A 22,986-nucleotide genomic window follows, 5' to 3' on the forward strand; every position below is an offset into this window, starting at 1 on the left:
TTACTATGATAGTTTTCACTGTCCAAAGTCAATTAGGGATTTGGCAATAACTACCTCACAAATTTTATCATTCATGCCAAAACAGTCTGAATCGTCTGAGTAACCAGAATTGCCCAGCTTGATAATGCATACAAATAAAATTAACCAGGAGTTTTCAATTCTTTATAGAAGCAGCTTGAGTATAAACATTTCATTTTGTCTTATTAATATTTTCTAATATCTCCATGGAGACCATTTTATTAAAATTTGACCTCTTTTTTTTTCAATTGTGTTTGGATAGTCAGGACTAAAAGAGTTGATTTTAGCCAGTGAGGTCTGGATTAGGCTGCAGAAGTTGTGCCTCCTGGTCCAGTTCTGCCACAGACCAGTTTTGTCCCATGGGGCAAGACACTCACCCAGCTGGGCCTCAGTTTCTACATTTGTAAAATAAAGGATGTTGTGAACTATAATGGGGCTGGTAAACTACTGCCCATGAATCAAATCTGGCCCATTGCCTATTTTTCTATAGCACACCAGCTAAGAATTACTTTTACGTTTTTAAATGGTTGAAAAAAATATAAAAAAAGAATAGTAGTTCATGACACTAGGAAACTATATAAAGGGGCACCTGGCTGGCTCAGTCAGTAGAGTGTGAGACTCTTGATCTTGGGGTTGTGTGTTCGAGCCCCACATAGGGTGTAAAGATTACTTAAACAAATACAGTATTTTTTTAATTAAAAAAAGAGAAAACTATATAAAATTCACACTTTAGTGTCCATAAATGAAGTTTTATTGGCACACAGCCACATTCCTTTGTTTCAGTGTTGTCTATGGCTGCTTTTGTGCTACAATGGCAGAGTTGAATAGTTGCAACAGAGACCATATAGCCCACAAAGCCAGAAATATTTACCATCTGGCCCTTTGGAGAAAAAGTTTGCTGACCTTTGATTCTTTGAGCTTTGTGCATAAGCTTGGATGTTCTTTGTGCATGCAGGTTGTTTTGTTTTGTTTTAAAGCCTTTGGTTTTCCTGCTTGGTCTAGTTAATCAATAAGTACCATTTATCTCTGATGTCCTTTGGGGAAGGTGACCTCACAGCCCCTTACTCTGATCTCTGATAGAAGAGGAAGATTAAACAGAAGAGAAAATCTCATAGGACAAAATAATTCAGAACTACTCTCTATGAACTCAATTTTTTTTCCACATGAAGATAGTTTTACTGTTTTTTTTCTCATTATAAAAGAACATATTCATTTAAAAAAATCAGTCAGTGCAAAATTATGTTAAAAAAGAAGTAAAAAAAAGTCACTCATGATACCAGCACCCAGGTGACAGTCTATTTGTACCTGTTCAGATGTTTTTCTGTGTGTGTATGTGTGTGTATGTGCACCCATGTACCTTTGTCATTTCTTTCTTTGTTTTATCTTGTTTTAAAAAAATGGGCTCATGTTATACATAGTACTTTGTGGCCTATTTAATTCAACAGTAGATCAAAGACATTGTTTCAGATCAATCATTGCTTCATACCAATACCCTGTAACTCAGAAATTCCATACTTAAGTCATTTATCCTATGGAAATAGATTAGAAATGCCACAAGGCTTAGGTACAAGGTAGATATTTCCACTACTACTTATAGCTGTGCTTTCCAGTATGGCAGTGGGAAGGGAATTCATTGCCTCAAGTAACTGAGGAGTCCAAGGATGGGGATAGTCTGACTTTGGGTTTGTAAAGTCCACCAACAGTGTTAGGAATCTATCCTTCCCCATCTCCAAACACTGACTTTCCATATGTTGATTCATTCTAGACAAGCTGCTCTCCTATGAAAAAAAAAAGATGGTTGGCAATCTCCATCCTCACAGTACAGCAATCCTGGCAGGAAAAGGGCTTCTTTCTCCCAGTGGTCCTAGCATTGAATCTCATTGGCCTGGCTTGTATCACATGCTCCTCTTTGAACCAATCACTCAGCCCAGGGTGGGTGTAGACCCTGAGGAACCAGGCCTGGGTTATTACTCCCCACTTGAGGCAAATATGTCGAGAATGGGAATGGTTTGCGTTCTCTAAAGGAAAACCAAGGTATAGTTACAGAAAGTGTTGAGGAGGCCCAGACCACAGGTGTCCATTAAAGGCTTCAACACTGGACATGTTCTAGCAGTGGCCACAGAGATGTGGAAGAGGCTTCTGCAATTAACTGAATAGGATGCTGAATTAAGGATCCCAAATAGTATGGAATAGTAGATTCCTAGAAATAAAATCCATATCAAAGTATCTTAATTGCAGTGTTAATATTGTGGAATTACGTTGTGATATTTCTGGTAAGGATTAAACAGTTGATATCATCCTTCAGAAAATAAAATTACATTTTTTCTCTTCCTCACTCCAGAAAACTTGGATGAAACTATTGCTCTTCAGACCAAGAACAAGCTAGAAAAAAATGTTACTGACAATAAGAGCAAACTTTTTCCAGGTATGATTTATTTAACTATTTTTCTACCTTTGAGCACAATAACCCTTTGAGTGGTAAATAATGGCTTTAATAAACATTGATAAATAATTAGAGATTTCAAAAGTTTTAAAATCTGAAATCCTACCATAGGATTAAGCAGCTATAACCTTGGCTATTTTGTGGCTAGTCTCAGCATAGAAATCTGACCCCAAGAAGCATTGAAAAGAAATGTAGGTCTTTCCTGAAGATTCTTAGGAGGTGGCTCATGGAAAAGGAGGAGGCTACATCATGAAATTTTCTACATACATGAAATTTTCCTTTCAGTATTTTTTTCTCTCCCAAGAGCACAGTTTCTCCAGACCACTATCCCTGGTCACCTGTCTACTCCACTGGCTCTCCCCTCCCAAGTCTTTTCTCTCCTCTGAGATAGTCTATGCCCCTATGTTGTGTGATTCCCCCTCTTGGTTTCTTCACTTCTGCATTTCCACCCAATACAACACAGAACCAAGCTGTGCAAAGGAGCCTGCTTTGAGGGGGGGAGGGAGGAACAAAAAATAGGAAGGATCACAAGTTCTTAAGCATGATTTTGTGTCCCTTTCACAGCAGTTATGTACATATATTTGATGGAATACTATATAGCCTTTTAAAATGATGTTTTCAAGTAGTTTTCAATAACCTGGAAACATCCTTCTGTGATGATGTTAATGACAAAAGAAAGTGACAAAATTATACTGCAACTATGGAGAAAAATTACGCATCAAAAAATATAGAGAGGGGCGCCTGGGTGGCTCAGTCGGTTGAGCGTCTGACATCAGCTCAGGTCATGATCTCACAGTTTGTGAGTTTGAGCCCCGCATCAGGCTTGCTGCTGTCAGCACAGAGCCTGTTTCAGATCTTCTGTTCCCCTCTCTCTCTTGGTCTCTCCCCCACTCACACTCTGATGCTCAAAAATAAATAAAATATTTAAAAAAAATTTTTTAATACAGAGAGATCATAGCACTAGTGGAGATTTTCATAATGAGAGTAACTGACTCATTTCTTTTTTTCTTTTTTTTTCTATAGTAATAATGTTTTTTTTAATTTTTTTTTAACGTTTATTTATTTTTAGACAGAGAGAGACAGAGCATGAATGGGGGAGGGGCAGAGAGAGAGGGAGACACAGAATCAGAAGCAGGCTACAGGCTCTGAGCCATCAGCCCAGAGCCCGACGCGGGGCTCGAACTCATCACGAACCATGAGATCGTGACCTGAGCTGAAGTCGGACGCTCAACCGACTGAGCCACCCAGGCGCCCCTATAGTAATGTTTTTACTGAAAAAAAAAAAAACAAAAACAAAAACAAAAAAACAAAAAACAAAAAAAACAAAGCTTTTTGTTAGACTGCTTGATGTTTCCTATTTTATTTACAACAGGAATACATTGCAATTGTTTTCAAGTGGTTAGCTACTTTAAGGTTTATGACTTTTTAAAATTCAATAGAAGATAGCCAGAAGGAAATATAGTTTTTTTCAACTCTTGTCCCCTCACTTTTTTTTTTTTTTTGAAGTATAATTGGTATGGAAATTAGTTATTTTTAAGTGTCAAGTGAGCAAAGATTATCCCATCTTGACAGCAAGGGTCCAACTCTCCTCTTTGCATTAGGGTGACCAGGGATAAGGGAATGTGAAGAAAGAGGCAGAAGGAAAGAAGTCCTGCGATAGCCCCAAATTCTTAGGTGCTACTCTCAGTCATAGAATGTTGTTCAAAAATACAACATCATGGAGAGGTTGAACAACAACCAAGTTATTTTACTTCGAAATGAAGACTCAAACTTACTTTGGGAACTGACATATGCCACTTCATTGCCTACCTTGATTATAGTAAGGAAAATAATCTATGTTCTAATGACACAGTAGCAGAAGGGAAAGAACACTAAACCAAAATCTGGAAAGTCGGTGCTTTGGCCCAGCTCTTTTGCTAACTCGGTGCATATCTCTCCCATTCTGGGCCTCAGTTTCCTCGTCTGTGAAATGGGGGAAGGAAGTTGGACAATCACTAGATTAGACAATCACTAAGATCCTTTCAGCTTGAAAAATGATCCGACCTTATGCTGTACCCTTTCAACAAATTTATTTCTACATTACAAATTGGTTAATGGATAGGAAATAGGGTTCTAACAACAGTGCTCAATCTGATTACAGCACCATCAGAAAAGAGTCATGAAGAAACAGATAGTACTAAGGAAGAAGCAGCTAAGATGGAAAAGGAATATGGAGCCTTGAAAGATTCCACAAAAGCTGATAACCCAAGAGGAAAGACGGATGAGCCAAAAGGTACGGAATTAACAGCTCTAAGTTGGCAATGAAAGTGGGGGAAGCAAAAAATTTCACCACACAGGTTGATCAAAAATGCACACCCCACCAAATCTGCGAAATCAGCACCATCTGTAGAGAAGAGATTCAGCACATGGTATCTTTATCTGAATAGCAATCTTTTTTAATGGCCTTGAGTCTCTGAGAATGGCAAATTGGTTTTATCTTCTGATGGGCTTAACTGTCCAATGGACTTTTGTGCTTGGAGAGGAATGCTTATGACCATTGTGCATTGTTTAGTGTCTAATCTGATTTATTAACTTATTAAGCAATATTTCTTTAAACATAATTAACATTCCTCTAAATGTTACTTATTTAACAAAGTAATCAAAATTTACACATTTAACAGAGCATATTTCCCTAATCATTTACAATGATAGAAATGTGACACTCTTAAGGACCTGATTAAAAATCATAAATCCAATATATCAAATTTCCTTAAATAACCTAAATGTCTTTAAAAGCAAAAAGCACACATTAAATGAGCCCAATAATTACAAAACTTATGTTTTTATTGTTATTCTTACACATTCCTGAGGTCCAATTTTTTTCTGCCTTAGCAAGTTTATGTGATACAAAATTTACTTCTTCCCAGGATTTTAGAGAATTTACTACACCCTTAAAGAAAAAGATCCTGGGCAGGGGAAGGGGCACAGAGGGCGGAGAAAGAAAGAAAAAGAAAAAGACCTTATGAGGATGCAAGGTCTAAGTTGTTAACCCTTTGATTTCAGATCAGGATGAGGATCTGGTTGTATAGGCCAGTGGTTCAAGCCCCTTTTACTATGAAGTGTGCTAGTTATACCATGGAAAATATATCTATCTTCTGAAACTGTCTATACCCGAAGTTGTGAACAGATGACTTAAACCTATTTTTATGTCATTATGATATATTGACCTCTTTGGTATAATTGGAATGTTACATATGTCTGTCCTATCAGTGTCTCATTAGCAGGGTCATCTAGAGGTTTTATTCCCTAGGAACTGAGGGAGTGGGTCCACGCTGTCTCTCGAGGGCAGGGGAGGTGTGACATTCAGCTAATTTATCATCTGAAGATACACCATTGGGCTCTCCTTTCATTATTTATTATGTATAATCATTAGTGGCAATGAACTGATGGACTTTGCTCATTCCTTTCTGGATGCTATGAGACCACAAAAGCTGGTCATGTTCATAGTATAGCTCTTAATTTTGAAGGGACTACTTGGCCTATTTACAGGTTCCTAGTCTTTGCCGCTCATATAGATAGAAACAAGTTCACATTCATGTTTGATAATAGATCCTGTTTAATAGTATCTGTATATTAAGTTAAAAAAAAACTAGCTATGTATTTAATACCTTGTAACTTACTAACAGCAAAAAATTACCAACAACTTCCCCTTTATATCACAACTACCTTTGTTGACACTTAATATCAATCTTTTCCATTTATGTAAGATGATGATGACAATGATGATGATGATGGTGGTGGTAGTGATTTTATGCTCCAATTGGTATCGCTTGGGCTGTAGGAGTTCCTCTGTCCCTCCTTTATCCTTTTAGCACTATGCCCAGTATTTTTAAAGTATCTTTGCTCTCTGGCAACAACAGGGTATTCTAGACCCACTGAATTTTCTCATCCCAAGATTAAAACAAATTCCTCTTCAAAGATTTTTAGTTACTTTTTGTAGAAAATATAGAGACCTGAAACTGAGTTATACAGGTTCAAATGAGTAGTAATGTGGGCCCAGAGAACTGCTTCTGTTCCAGTTACTGGGACTTTTTTGAGACAGAGGAAAAATATATTTTTTCTTAATATATCAAGTTCATGTTGATTTTTCCTATCTAACAAGGCTTTATATTATTGTATTTTTTTTCTCTAGTGCAGATTTCATAGACCGTCACAATTCTCTCCTACATCAACATAGCTGATGTATCAATTCTAATCGTTGGGTGTAGTAGCCTGTGTTGAGAAAGGTTATGATGTTTCCTCTGGGCTCAGGAGGAAAGAACTTGGGAATAATTAATTAATAATGTTTGTCACGGGCATAAGAAGGGGGAATTGGTAATATACATGCCATGTTAACCGACTCTTAGACCAGTCACACTGCCTTGATACTTCCCTAGGTCTACTTTGGATGAATGGTAAACTTTTTTAAATGTCTTTTAAAAAAATTATAGCAAAATACACATAACAAAAGTGGTCATACTCACCATTTTTAAGTGTATAATTTAGTGGCGTTAAGTACATTCATATTATTGTGTTACTATCACTACCATCCATTTCCAGAACTCTTCTCATCTGCAAAACTGAAATTCTATACACGTCAAATAAAACTTCTGATTCCCCTCCCTCTTCAGCCCTTGGCAACCACCATTCTACATTCTGTCTCTGTGAATCTGACTATTGTAGGTACTTCATATGAGTGGAATTATATAGTATGTGTGCTTGTGTGACTAGCTTATTTCACTTAACATAATGTCCTTAATGATCATCTCTGTTGTAGCATATGTTAGAATTTCTTTCCTTTTTAGAGCTGCATAATATTCCATTGTATGTATATACATACCACATTTTGTTTATCTACCCATTTGTCTATGGATGTTTAGGTTGCTTCCACCTTGTGGCTGCCATCAGTATGGCTGTACAAATATCTCCTCAAGACCCTGCACTCAGTTTTGGGGGAATATTCCCTGAAGTGGAATTGCTATACCGTATGTTAATTCTACTTTTAATTTTTTGAGGAGACACCATACTGTTTTCCATAGCAGCTGTACATTTTTACATCCCCCCCCCCCGACAAAGAGTGTGCAAGTGTTCCAATTTCTCTAAATCCTCATCAGTGCTAATGGATGTGAGGTGGAAGGTGAGTGGTAAACTTTTGATAGATAGCTAACCAAGAAAAGAGTGGTCCTGTAGCCTGAGAAAGAAAGCCAGGAACTGGGCCGCACAGAGCACTGCAGTTCAGCCCCACAGAAAACCAGCATGCCTAGGTCATCTCCTCCAGGAGTAACCCATGTGTAATGACTATATTTCCTGAAGACAGTAAGCCATTATCTAAGTCCTTTGACTGGCAGAGGCGGCATGCTCAGTGCTTAAGACAACACCTTCTATCACTATGCAAATATCCCTGGGAATGGATGCTGACAGGTATCTTTGCTTGTTTTGGGAAAACATTGTGTAAAAAAGAAATCTGAAAGAGTTGATTCTTGGTAGTCTCCTATTCCTATGTAGGATGTGAGTGTTTAAAGGCTAATGATGAGGTTAGATTTCTTTTCTCATTAGGAATTCCATCAGTTACTAAGGGGGAGAGAAAAGAGTAAAACTCCATCCATTTAGTGTTGCTGTTTGTCATGGCCCTCCTGAAACATTAGGAAGAGGGTAGGGATTGGGGCTAAAATTAGTCCCCTCTCCATTATTTGGAGATTCAATTTATTCATACTACCCCTGACCCCTGTTACTCTGAGATAAGGAAAACTGATTTCAGTACAATTTAGAAAACACCAACCTGAGCTTAAACCAAGGGCCAACATTTCTTGAAAACAGATTGAATCCCCAAAGGGCATGTTATGACTCATACCTTTGTATTGACAATTGCTTTGCTGGCACTTTTCTCAAGGATATTTTGTTTCTGTTATAGAACCACTGAGACAACACCTATTGCCCCTGGGCAGAAAAATAAAGGCATCCATGTGGGTAAAAGCAGGACTTACTGGGTTTTCTGAGACATTTATTCAGCTATAAATACACATGTATTCTGATGGCATGCCTGGCATCATGCTCAGGAAGTAGACCTATTGAAGTAATATAAGAACAAATGCTGACCTCTGAGGACTCAAGCAAGCTTTGAAATGATTTGAGAATGTTCTTAACCCATATGTAGGCAAGCCTAACACAAGCTACATACATGCACATGTATCTCCCTTATCGATGAGTCAGGAGCATGCAGAAGAGAGAGAAAGTTGGAAGACATTACAGGGCAGAGCAAGGGATGAGGTAATGATCCAGATAAAACCACTTCAAACAATAATCATAAGCAGAACACACTGTCAGAAAAGTCTGTAAAGAATCTGTTTTGGTCTTGCAATGTGGGGTGATGGCCCCATCGAACCACAGCAAATATTTATTAATCATGCCAAGCATATGCTGGACCCTGTGAGGAATAGGAATAATAGTGGAAATGGGAATAATAATACCCTCAGTTTATCTCAGGCTTCAATTTACACAGCATGTTTCCATGCCTCTTGTTTTAGGTTTAATGTAAAAAAAAGTCCAATTTAATTACCAATAATGAAAAGTAGCACATCCACCTTTGAATATAATTGAGTTAGACTATTGAAAGTCCTGTATTCTACAGGGATTCACATTAAGAATAATCTTTTAGGGGAGCTCCTGGGTGTCTCAGTAAGTTGAGTGTCCAACTTCGGCTCAGGTCATGATCTCACAGTTCATAATATTGAGCCCCACATCAGGCTTTCTGCTCTCAGTGCAGAGCCTGCTTCAGATCCTGTGTCTCCCTCTCCCTACCCCTCCCCGGCTTGCACACGCACTCTCTCTCTTTCTTAAAAATAAATAGACATTAAAAAAAAGAATAATCTTTTGTGGTGCCTGGGTGGCTCAGTTAAGTGGCTGAATCTTGATTTCAGCTTGGGTCATGATCTTACAGTTTGTGAGATCGAGCCCCAAGTTGGGCTCCATGCTTGGGATTCTCTCTCTCTCTCTCTCTCTCTCTCTCTCTCTCTCTCTCTCTGCCTCTCCCCCACACTCACACTCATTCTCTCTTTCTCTCTCTTTCTCTCAAAATAAATAAAAAAACAAAAAAAGAATAATCTTTTAAAATACTGATTTCTAATTGGTACAGTCATTTGAATGATTCCATAATTATTCCTAAATTTAGGGGTATGCCAATGAAATCATATTTATTTTAATTTCAACCATATTTATAAAATTACCTAATTTTTCAAGTAAATTGCTCTCTGGAGACTAAAGAAAAGTACTTTAAAACTTTATTCCATGATCTAAGTATGGATCTATTTGCCAATTTGATGTTTACTCATTCACTTCTGCTCTATGAGTCACTGAAAATCTTTTTTAAAAAACCATCCAAAGGATAAGATAAGTATTAACATACTCAAAAAGTCATTCCATTGCTATCATTTGTCAAGTTTATGGCCAGATTATGGAAATAGGTGAAAAAAGTGATCTCTATGATAGCTTTCACCTAAATATTCTATTATTCCCATATCTTCCTTACAGAAACCAGAAAAGGTAGCCTATTTAATAAATAAATGGCTAACTCATGTGGATGCTGTTATTTTTAAAGCAACATAAGAGGAAACAATTTGTGCCTTTTATTCAAGCCCCAAGCCATTCTGCTAACAATGTCCAAAAATAGTAAGTACAGTCTTCCCCCTGTGAGTCAGGAAGGATGCCAGGAGCTAAGTCCAGGCACAGGAGACCTACCATCAACACAGGTTTTTTGAGGATAGCAAAGGAGTGTTTCTTCCCATATATAGAAACCATGAACCTTCTTTTTAGAATTCACCCCTAAATTATAAATAAATAAACCAAGGCTCAGAAGATGAAGTGATTCACCCATGATCCATAGCCAAAGAGTGTCAGAGCCAGGCCTTGAACCCTTGTCCCTTGACTCCTATCCAGTACTCAGTCTGAGTATTTTCTTTGGGGCAGGTAAAATGTCATCAATGTACAGAAATTCTTACACTGAATGGCTCTGAGGCCCATGTTGGCATCCATGATACCATTATCTCTTACTTTGTTTTATACCATTCAAAACTGTAATCATTTAATCTTTACAGAACTTTAAGCATATCAAACTTAATTTTTATAAGCACTCTTTAGAAGATCTACTATCTTTAGTATGTCCAGAATTCAATAGGTTAATTCTATTGATTTCTACAATGTTTTGTTGTTGTTGTTTTCTAATGGGGCTTTGGGGGTGGGCAGATCAGGTCAACATATCACAGTAAGGACAAATTCGTGTATAAAAAAAGGTATTTCTTTGCAGTGCTGAAAACCAGAACAGCCAGAAAAGGAGGGCTGCGTCTTGATTCTGGCCCTCTTCCCATCTGCTTCAGCATATGTTTTAAAGCTTGTGCCATATTACCTCAGCCATGAGCTATTTTTTCCAAAGGAAACTGAAATATATTTGAAAAAAATAGCCCAGCTTTCCAAAGTGGACTCTCATGGGCTTTTACTGCACACTGTGTAAATAAAAGGTTTGCTTTACAGCTCCTGACAGGAGGAAATGTAAATAGGAACCAGCTGCTTCTCTCCAAGAGCAGAAGAACACCTGATTTTATTCACCTTGTTACCAATGCTCCAGTAAACTTGTGGAGATCTCAGTACTGATGGCAGTGGTTCCCAAACTTTGCGCCACATTGGAATCACCTCAGGACCATTTTTTAAAAATGATGCTCGGTCCCTGCCTCAGGATATTCTAATTTGATTCATATGAGGAGTAGCCTTGGCATCAGGATTTTTTTAAATGTTTTTAAAAGTTTATTTATTAATTTTGAGAGAGAGAGAGAGAGCAAGCATAAGCAGGGAAGGGGCAGAGAGAGGGAGAGAGAGAGAGAATCCCAAGCAGGATTTGTGCTGTCAGTGCAGAACCGAATGCAGGGCTTGATCCCAGGAACTGTGAGATCATGACCGGCATCAGGATTTTTTCATGATTCCCTAAATGATTCTCCTGTGCAGCCAAGTTTGAGAACCACTGCCCTTCTGCCCAGTTTGGTAACAACAGGCACTAAATCATTCTAGTCTAAAAGGTGAATCTCACCCAGCTACACTCAGTAGAGGCTCTGGATTCATTTTGGTTCAAGACCAGGCTCTGACCGTTACTCAGCTGTGTCCCCCTGGGCATGTCACTTAATTTCCCTGAGCCTTAGTTCCTTCATGAGTAAAATTGGAACTAATAACGCTTCTTTCATAGAGCTCTGTGAAGATTAAATAACATTACAGAAACTGTCATAATCATATGTCATGATCTACAAGATAGTTTAGTTTTTAAATAAATTGCAGTATAGTTTTCTTCAAGCTGCAGTAAACTCATTCTCTGTTATGGGTTGGTAATATCAATATAGTGGATAAAATTGCTTCTTGTGCATTTCATACTTTTTAAAATTTAATATTTTTATAGAAAATTAGTTCCTGAGCAAAAGGCAACCTAACAAGATGATGCCGAGTCCCCTTTTCCAAACTGCCTTAGGCTGGGTTCCTTCTGAAGCAGACCCTGAGAGAAGGAGTTGCGGTCCAATTTAATTGGGAGATGACCACTGGGGGCATAGATACATGAGACAGGGAAAGGAGAGAAGCCCATAGAAAGTGGTTTCACTAGTGGGCTTCAGCTGTGGGCAACTGGGGCTTCCCACTGAGGATCTCTGGGAGGCTGTATGGAATGTTCCTGAGATATAAGGAATATATCATATAAGGAGTATAAGGACATAAGGATATATCATATAGGGATATAAGGAATATATAGCATATCTGGAATAAGGGAGACATGGGGTGGGGAAGCAACAATGTCTGCTACACTATGGCAAAAACCCCGTATTTATTCTTCATTCTCCTAATTCAGAATTTTTAACACCATATTTACACAGAGACTAAGCTCAGGTTATCCTTTTCTCAAATAAGCTTCCCATATTATGATGTTATCATAAATAATATTGTGGGACGAATGCTTAACATTATTTAAAGAACAAGACTATTTTCAAACATTCGTAAAAGTTTCAGAAGCCCTAATTACTTAATATGCTAATGACAAATTATCTATTTGTTAAAGCCCTATGAGACCCACTACTTTGATTTAAACACTTCAGTTGCATTCTCTAGAAATAGTCTACACTAAGATTTCTTTGTTCAAAATGCCTTTTCTAACTGAATTAATTTGAAACAGAGAACATTGTTTTTATGTTACCAAATGCAATGGACCTTCTCAACAAACAGGCAACAGACAATGAATATTCCTATATTCGTTGTACTAAAATGTTATAACATCAGCTAGGAGGACATTGGTCTTCCATGTGCTCTAACATTCTTAAAAACAAAGCACTGAAATCAAGACTTTTTTTTATACAGTTGACTGAAGTGAATAGGGGCTGAAAATTGTAGATCTCTTCTCTTGTCCACTTAACCCTTTTGCAAAAGATCTTCTCTGTGCTTCTTGGGGTCCACATAACATCGAGCCCCACTGGTGAGGCAAGAGTAGGCTTACAAGATCAGGAAGAAGGATGCTCAGGAGGTCACTTAGGTAAATGCAGTAGTGGAAATTGGAACATCAGCAAATCCTAAGGCAGTGTTATTGTTCATGGACTGTAGTCAAATGCACCCAGGTTCAACCCTGGCTCCACAACTCACTAGCCATATGACCTTCAGCATATTACTTTATCTCTCTATGTCTCGGTTTCTTCATCTGTAAAATGGGGGTGAAATGGGACTGCCTTTAAAAGGTTGTTGTGAAGAGTAAAAGAGATACTGCATTTTGGAGCACAAAGCACAGCCCTTGGCACATCATAAGAACACAGGTAACTCAACCAAAAAGTCTGGGGAATAGACTAGAGGTAACAGGGCTCAAAGGGGGCTCAGAATGGGTGGTTACCACACAGAGCTTTGGCAGCCATTGATTCTTGCAGAGCCCCTGGACTTCGAAGGCTTCCTTTCTTAGGCCACCCAGAATTCTCCAGACTACCTGGTCCCTTGGTGCTGACACTCTGGGCACTAGGGACCTCACCTGGTTTCAGAGATGGCTGATTTCCTTGAGACAGAACAAGGCTACATCAGTGTCTGTGACTGAAGATAGACTTTGCTTTCAGATAGTGCAGGTAGCAGAAGTTTGGGAAGACTAGAGTCCAAATTCTACTTCTGTTATTTCCTGTGTGGCCCCAGACAAGTCGCTTAGCCTCTCTGGGTGTTAGTTTCCTCATCTCTCAGTGGATGGTAATGCCCACCTGCAGACAACAATGTACGTGAAGGGCACACAGAGCAGGCACTTCTCTCACAACACTCAAGGCTCATGGGAGAATGTTTATATCCAGGGGAGTTTTACTAGAATGAGTTCTAAGGTTCATACCCAAACCTTGAAATGAGGCCCAGGTCATCTCTTCATCTCAGTTGTCACACGCTCCCTGCCAGATTGGGCAGAAGACTTGTATAGCAGCCTACACTAAGCCACAGATTTGGACTTCCTTAACATGACTTATTTGGTGATGGAGTCTTTTCAGGATCTGCCACTCTGATTTAATTCTTGACCTGAGAATATTCCTAACCAGTTGGAAGAACTGGAAGAACCATTCCTAACCAGAAATGATGCAGTCTAAGAACTGTTCACCTATCCAGTGAACTGAATCAAAATTCTTCTCTGCCAAGACATGAGACTGCAGTTATGTGTGTGTGAATAATGGCTCCTTGACACTTACTAGCCTGCCTGGTCCTGTGTCCTGGAATCTCATCTCTACCCTTTCTCCTCAACATCCCCCACCCAAATATGCACACTATTTTGTTACGGATACCACCTCACAAGTGCCTGATGAGTCCAGCATTTATGGTTCTGAACAAGAGTGTGGTCTTTAAAAAGAGATGCAGTGATATTTTATGAGTATTTGCTATGAGTTTTTTTCCCTTTTCCAGGGAAAACGGAAGCCTATTTGGAAGCCATCAGAAAAAATATTGAGTGGCTGAAGAAACACGACAAAAAAGGAAATAAAGAAGGTAAGGATTTAGTATGGTTGCAAACTGCCAACCTCACCCATTTGTCAGGGGTTCTTGTTAAATAAAGTTTCCCACAGTCAAACGGGGCTAAAGTCTCCTGTCAGAGTCCAAAAACACTCCAGGATACAGGAATAGAATCTCCATTTCTCTTATTTTTCAAAGCCACCTCTTGGGCAAAGGCCTTTTCTTTTACATTTTATTATGAAATGTATCAAACAAAAGTAGAGAGAATAGTATAATGAATCCCCATGTATCCACCAACCACCTTCAATAATTATCAATATTTTGCCCTTTTCTTGGAGTATGTATTTTCATAAGTTTTTTAAGTTTATTTATTTTGAGAGAGAGAAACAGCATGAGGGCAGAGAGAGGAAAAGGGAGAATTCCAAGCAGGTTCCACACTGTCAACATGGAACCTGCTTGGAAATCCAAAGAAATCCAAGCAATTCCAAGCAATTCCAACCCCAACACGGGGCTCGAACTCACAAACTGTGAGATCATGACCTGATCTGAGATCAAGAGTCAGACGCTCAACCAACTGAGACACCCAGGGCCCCCTTGGAGTATTTTCTAAAAAGGGAATTTTTTGACCACATATTAGATGGACCCTGCAATTACAAAAGCAGTCACTCACTTAAAACACAGAACAAGACTCTTCTGTTCTGAGTACCAGAGATATGCAAATGTAAGATGCAGCCTCCCCTTGCCCTCCCTGACCCCCAAGGAGCTCCCAGCACCACTAAAGCTACCACTAAAGTCGCTCCCAGCACCACTAAAGCCTGCTCAGTGCTATCATAGACAGGTGCAGTGCTACAAAGGTGGGGGGCACATCTCCTTACAAGGATGCATAGCACTGGGAGAAAGGATTGCAGGAAAGCCTTTGTTGGAAAGCTGAGTGACAAGAGGTGGATGCAGAGGAAACACTGGGCCCAAGACATAAAAGGACGAAAGAGAGTCATGTGTTCTGGGAACTGAAGCCACCCAGTTTCCCAGGAACACTGGGTATCTGTGGGAAGGATCAGCAGCCAGAGGTGGGAGGTGGATAGCAGCCAGATCAGGAAGGTGCTTGCGTGTCCTGCAAAGGAGGTAAGTTTTAGCCAGGGGAACCTAAATTAGGACTTAATTAGGTTAAGAACTGAGAAATCTCTCTGGCAGCAGTGTGGCTATAGATCGAAGAAATAGGACCCCAGGGGATTGGACAGAGATTGAAGGCAAAGATCTGGAGCAGAAATTATGGGGCTTAAACCAAGGCAAGGCAGAGGAAATAAAGAAGGGAGAAACTTGACAGCAATGGATACAGATGAGTCCAGTATGACTCCCAGGTGTCTGGCTGAGCAGCTGCCAAAGGATGCTTTTAAAATGAGACAAGGGGTGTTTTCCAACTTGAAAGTGCATTCAAATCACCTGCAGAGCTCTTACATGTCCTGACGTCCAGGTCGCATCTCAGGACCACTACAGCAGAAACTCAAAGAAAAGGATGCAGGCATCAGTATTTTTAACCCCCACCCCATGATTCCACTGTGTAGCTAAGTTTGAGGACCACTGATATAGAGAGCACAATGGGAGAAAGAGGTATTTTCAGTTCCTCTTTAGCCTATGGTCTTGTTAAATTCAGTGAAATGGAAATAATTATCAGCTTTTCACACATAGTTTATTTGACTCAAAATAATGTGAATTTCCAGGCTATCCGTTCCATTAAAATTCACCTGAACCATATTACATCAAATCTGTCACTGATTGATGAATGAACCATTGTTTCATGTACCACTAAGGAAGAAAAGTTATAACATGCCATCAGTGACTGTAAAGACTTTTAAAAAATGGGGTGCCTGGGGGGCTCAGATGGTTAAGTGTCTGACTTTGGCTCAGGTCATGATCTCACAGTTCATGAGTTTGAGCCCTGCTTCAGGCTCTGTGCTGACAACTCAGAGCCTGGAGGCTGCTTTAGATCCTGTGTCTCCCTCTCTCTCTGCCCCTTCCCTGCTCATGCTGTCTCTCTCAAAAATAAACATAAAAAAATTTTTAAAAATATACAATAAAAAATGTTTATCTTAGAATGAGTGTAATACAGAAAGTACCAAAATGCATTCTGAAACCAATGTTAATTTGATGGTCCAACAATTTAGAATACTTATGTTATTTCTTTCACTGATTAACATGAATCACACTCCCGGTCATAACCCGCAACATCCTGCAATATAATCTTCAACGTCCAGAAATGATCAACCTGGTCAAGCATGGAACCCTGGTGCTTGCATCTCCAAGGCTCTGTGAGCAAATTTCAAAATGACGGTATTGAGTTTGATGCTCCCTTCTGCCCTCAGGAAGTGAGGGTGATGTGCAGTATACCCCCCTGAAGACAGAAGCAGACAGCTTTTCCTCCATTGCCTTCATATGTGCTCTGCTTGACCTAGGTCATCTCTTAAAGCCGGTGGATCTCGTTCCTAGGGTCACACAGTGGCTGCAGCTGTGTGAGCAGGAAGTCCAGTAGCTCTGTTAGTTCTGACCTTCCTTAACCTCTGCTCATGCCCTTTGCTGGGCAGGGGTTTGGGTAACCTGCCTCTCCTTCCCAGAGCCAGGAAAGGGAGGTCCATGTGATGTGATGCTGAGAAGGATGATAAAACTTTATGCACCCTTAAAAAAAAAAAGTCTGTGCTTTTAAAAAAATGAATCACAGCCCTTTTTTCTTTTGAGCCTAACAACCTTAAAACATATTTTTAAGATTAGCAACGTGACTACTGACTTGTGTAATCTAACAGCCAGCTAGTTTTCCTACGGCGCACAGTGAGAGCTGTCTTAACGATACAGTTTTTCCATTTCAAAGGAAAGCAAAATACTTTCCTGTTTGTCCATTCGAATCACCCAGACCTCTTCACATCTGCCCTTGAGCTGTCTTTCGTCCCACTAAAGACGTTGACCCTGCAGCCAACTCAGAAAAGCCAGTATTAATTTGAGCTGGTGATAATTAAGAGGCGCCTCTTTGTGCCCTATGAGACTGGAATCAGCTTGTGAGGAATCAGCACACAAATCATATGTGCAGCTTGATTCTGTTTTGTCCTGACAGGGAAAATAAAAGCCAACAACAAAACCCAAGCACTTACTGAACATTTGTTCTACACCTGTTAGTGGCTTCACGTTCATTACTTCAAGGCCACAGGGTGGTTCAGGGCAGTGACAGACAGACCTGGGTTCAGAACCTGACTCTACCATGACCCAAGCATGTGACTTCCCTCCTCTATCCTGTTTCTTCATCTCTGAAATGGGGACTAATGCTTACCTCATGGAGTTTTGCGAGCATCGTATCAGATGATGGGTGTAAAGTGCCCCGGCTGGCAGTTATGTCTTTAATCTTCAAGGCGAAGCCCTAATGGGAGCAAATGCCTCTCTTGGTTGAGAGGAAACCGGCTTTATCTGACCCTCAGCTCATTTGATATGATAAACACCTGGCACTTATAGAGATGTTCTTTATAGTTTTCCTTCATGGGGTGCTCTGAGCTTCTGTTACCCCCTTTCTCCTTTTTTTTTTTTTCCTTTACAAACTGACAGAAGGCAGGGCTCTCTTCTAGCAGTGGCTATAGCCAAGGTGAATGGCACTGTCCTCAAGGAACTCAGCTTCAGGCAACTCAGAATCTGGGGGGAATCTCCCCAGGTACACTATGATGTGGAAGACCCCCATGTCCAGCCCTGAGGGATGTGTGCCATAGATTTTGGTACCCTCCATAGGATGCATTGTACATAGCCATTAAAAGTGGTGTTTCGGGAAAATATTGATGCTTACTGTGTAAAGTGAAAGAAGATTGTTAATAAGGTTGTATATTATACTGTGATCTTAATTCTGTGTTTAGATATATTTGAAAAGCAAAATATACACACATATATTTTTCTTTTTTTTTTGCTTATATATATAACAAAATACTAACTTTGGTTATTTATGATTAATAGAATTCAGGTTATTTAAATTTTTTGTGTTTATTTTTCATTTTTTAAAACAATGAGCATCAAGGAAGGATGTGGGTTTTAAGCCTTCAGAAAAATGCCACAGGTGTCCTCCTTACTTGAGGATCTCTTTGCTTTTGATGGGTGGTTTGATGGTTTACACGGATTTTTTGTTTAATTAGGACAGAACCACAAAGCAGTTTCTCTTTATAAAATAAAAAAGCTCTGTGCATTTTTCCTCCATGCATATAATTCAGATAGTGTGAAAATTATTGTCATTCTTTTTCTTTCTTTTTTTTTTTTTTTTTAGTATTTATTTTTGAGAGAGAGAGAGACAGAGCACAAGCAGGGGAGGGCAGAGAGAGAGGGAGACACAGAATCTGAAGCAGGCTCTTGGGGCTCAAACCCACAAACAGTGAGATCATGGCCTGAGCCAAAGTCGAACCCTCAACCGACCGAGCCACTCAGGTGCCCCAATGGTAATTCTTAATTTGGAAAAAAAAAAAATGGGTTGTCACATCAACAGGAACTTAACCTGTATAACAATTACAGAAAATCAAAACACTTGGTTCTATTTGTAACTCTTACTACCTGTGTGACCTTGAAGGTACTTAAGCTTTAGGATATTGTCTCCCCAAGTGTGATTCCCAAACCAGCAGCAGCAATATCTCCTGGGAGCGTATTTAAAATGCAGGATCTGGACCTCTGCCTCGGACCTACTGATACAAATCTGTAAGAGCCCCCAGGTGATTGGTATAAATATTAAGTTTTCAAAGCCATGGTCTATGGGCCTGTTCTCCCCATGCTCAAATGATGGTGATACTCCCTACCTGAACATCTTGCAGGTGCGATCATGGACAACAAATGAGACAATATACATAAACACGATCTTAAACTGTAAAGATTAAAAAAATGCCAACATCTAATATGTCTTCTGATGTGAAAGACTGCGATGGAATAGTAGTTGTGTTTTTGTATAAAACGCTTCTTAGCTCATGGCAATCACTATAAGGGGATGTCTCTTTCCTATCTCTGCTCATGACACTCTGACGATATTTTCCAGATTATGACCTTTCAAAGATGAGGGACTTCATCAACCAACAAGCTGATGCTTACGTGGAGAAGGGCATCCTTGATAAAGAAGAAGCTGATGCCATCAAGCGTATTTACAGCAGCCTGTAAAAATGGCAAAAGATTCAGGAGTCTTTAGACTGTTTCAGAAAACTTAGCTTCAAACACTTCTAATTCTGTGATTAAAGTAATTTGAGTCAAGGATTTTTAGAAAGTGATGAAAGTGCAGTAGTTAACCTTTTAGAAGTGGTCAAACATAGCTTTCTTGCCATAAAAACGATTTGAGAAGTAAAGTTGTATGTAAGCTGAGATTTTGTATATAGAATCCTTATTTCCTTATAGATTTACATTTTATAATCAGAGATATGCTGCTTTGGAAAGCCTGTAACAGACTGAATTTAAAACTGAAGCTTCTTCCCGCTGTGTCACATAGACACCCCCTGAAGAATTAGGGGGTTCTGTTTTCAAGGCATGCTGGGTATCAAAACACCTCATAGAATATGTCTGTTACAAGATGTCATTTCCATCACCAGTTCCCTTTTGGGAGTTAAAATAAATTAACATTTCCTCAAAGCCTATCTAGCATAAAGGATAGCTCTCTGCTTTTTGGCTGTTCCTGCTGGCTCTTTATCAGGCCCCACTGGTGCAGAAAGGAACCTGGAAAATGGGCATAGGAGTTGCTGGTTTCGTCAGTAATTTCCCCCGCTCTTAATATTTTCTATTAGTGAATTTTCAGACATCCAGGTTATTAATAGGGATAACTGTATGCTCCCCAAGAAGAAAAATGAGGTCATAAACACTACCAAAGCAAAGTAAAAATGTATGCCAGATCTGGGTTATCTAAGCTGAATTTAATCCAGGCCAACATTTCTCAATTGAGAGCAAGAAAGTCAGGCAGTAGAACAGAAACACAGAAAACAATCATTCCCTTCTTTGTGGACCAGAGCTGGTAAATGAACCTCCCTGAGGAAAAGGTTAATGAACTTGGGGTCCCTGCATCTCCTCTCCCTCAGCTACCATCACAAACACATCTCTGGAAACACACAGTGGCCCAAGGTCGTCCTGAAATGTTAATGGGCAATGTTCCCAAACCGAAGAATGCTTTGCAAATGCATTATTCAGCATAAAGTGATAACATATTTTTCTATATATTTCAGTTGGAAATCTGAATATGATGCTCTGTGTATTAGCTGTCCCTAATCCAAATGGCCTTCTGATACTTGTCTTGAATGCTCCTGCTTGGTGCCTACTTTTTGGTGAGGACGGAGGAACTTATAGGGAAATGTAAGAGGCTATTTTTCATGGGTAGGAAACCACTGCTGCTCCTCCCCCTCCTGAGTTGTAAAAATAAACAAAAACCAAAGCCTGACACACACAAAAACTAAACTCAGTATGTTCTAGACAAGCCAGTACTCACTGGTGAGCAGTAAGGGAGAGCTAAAAACAACCTATGCCCAAAATATCCTTGCCAAACACAATGAGTCAGAGCATTTTAATGTCATTTTTGATAACATGACTGCTACCTCACCTGTGTCCTATAGGGCTAAGTCCAAATGGGCAGTTTTACATCAGAAAAAAAAAGTCTGGCTGCAATTAAAGCATTTTATCCATTCACTTTTCTATAATTTATGCAGTATATTTTAAAATGAGACATTTACTTAGGGAATGTATTGCAGTTTTCCGACACAGTGACATTCATTAGCTCCCAGCAGTAACCAAGGCAAGCAGGGGATCATCAGCCTTGTTTTATAAATGAGGAAACTGGTTCACAAAAAGAACAAGGGCACAGCGTGTGCTCAAATTCTGATGGCCAAGAAGCAGTTAAAGCGTGGCCTCAAACCTGGTTCCTTGTGGCTCAGTCTACTCCTCCAAGGCAGTACTAAAGTACTCTGGTTCAAGACAGGTCAGCTGTGGCCACAACAAATTCAGAATTTAATTTAATGAAGGAGAGAGATGTTTTGGCCAGAAAGTGCTAAGAGAGACCTTAGGCAACGATGAAATATTCAGAAAGAGTATTTCTAAGATTGTGCCCTTAATTTTAAATTTCTGCTTATATTACATCTTTTGGATAGCGTTTTCGGATTTATGTCTTTTGGATTTCTTTCAAATTTCAGTTTATGTTAAACAACATAACTTTACATTTTTTAAAATTCCTTTGCCTCCAGAGAGGCCTAGACCTTTTCTTACAGACGTGATGGTTTCCCTTCCTTTATTTTTTTTTTAAATTTTTTAAAAAATATTTATTTTTGACAGAGAAAGAGAGACAGAGCATGAGCAGGGGAGGGGCAGAGAGAGAGGGAGACACAGAATCCGAAGCAGGCTCCAGGCTCCGAGGCATCAGCACAGAGCCCAACGTGGGGCCCGAACTCACCAGCCATGAGATCATGACCTGAGCTGAAGTCGAACGCTCAACCGACTGAGCCACCCAGGCACCCCAATTTTTTTTTCTTCTTGTTTTCTCCTCTTCCAACTAACTCCTCATAGGTAGTAGCAAAGCATGATCAAGAGATCACCCTGGGGTGCCTCAGTGGCCCTGAGTGAGTCATTTGAGCATCTGACTCTTGATTTTGCCTCAGGTCATGGTTCGCACCCTGTGTTGGGCTCCGTGCAGACAGTGGACAGTGCAGAACCTGCTTGGGATAATCTCTCTCCCTCTCTCTTTGCCCCTCCCCCACACTCACACCCTCTCCCTCTCTCCCTCAAAATAAATAAACTTTAAAAGAAAAACATACCACCCTATATCAAAAACAATAATAGCATGAGAAAAAAAAAAAAAAAAACAGAACACAAGGGATTATGTCCGTTTTGAACAAATTCCAGCCAAGGGCAGACAACTGCTGTTCCCATGCATGCACCTATACGTCACCCTCAAGGGCTGGACCTGTGCGGTTCTGCTTCTACCAGCTCTGCTGCATTGACACCTAAGGACACCTGTTTCCTGCTTAACGGAAGACCTGGAAGAGCAAGAAAGGGAAGAGAAAATGAGGGGAAAGTCCTGTTTGCCCCCCAGAAAGCAGATTCCTTTGGGGAAGTGGGGGACGGATAAACATGGGAAATTTTCGTGGAAGCTTAAGATTTATTTAACCTGATACTTGAATAAAAATTGAGACCAAAAAAACCCTTTAATTGTAAGTAATGTATTGCTTAAGTCTTACTGCTATAACCTGTACATATGATACAAATGAGGTAAATAAAAGCTTAATCCTCAACTCAAATGAACACAGTGACTAAAAAACACTCTCCAAAGTGACTTCATGAAATCTAAACTAGAATTCACCAGTGTCTCAGAGCATGGTAGTTTTTATTTCTCCTTCTGATCATATTCTGTGTTTAAACTATACCTCAAACAAATCAGTTCAAATATTATGAAAATGCAAAGGCTACTAATACCCATAATTGATTTGCTTTTAGATTACTGAAACTTTTTAAAAAATTACTGAACTTTTTAAAAAATTCCAATTATAATAATAAAAGCAATTAAAATGGAGAAGCTGTCA

General features: G+C 39.5%; 1 protein-coding gene across 1 annotated transcript in view; it reads left to right on the forward strand.

The window, feature by feature from the left end:
• Positions 1 to 20,243, forward strand: part of SCG3 (secretogranin III) — a 33,693-nt gene extending 13,450 nt beyond the window's left edge. The window contains exons 9-12 of the mRNA XM_049613617.1: positions 2,360 to 2,443; positions 4,602 to 4,733; positions 14,402 to 14,482; positions 19,482 to 20,243. Coding sequence (XP_049469574.1) covers positions 2,360 to 2,443; positions 4,602 to 4,733; positions 14,402 to 14,482; positions 19,482 to 19,600 — 416 coding nt within the window. The 3' untranslated portion in view covers positions 19,601 to 20,243. The remainder of the gene's footprint in view (positions 1 to 2,359; positions 2,444 to 4,601; positions 4,734 to 14,401; positions 14,483 to 19,481) is intronic.
• The last annotated feature ends 2,743 nt before the right edge of the window (positions 20,244 to 22,986 follow it).

This window comes from Panthera uncia (genome assembly GCF_023721935.1).
Source record: "Panthera uncia isolate 11264 chromosome B3 unlocalized genomic scaffold, Puncia_PCG_1.0 HiC_scaffold_1, whole genome shotgun sequence".
NCBI lineage: Eukaryota > Metazoa > Chordata > Mammalia > Carnivora > Felidae > Panthera > Panthera uncia.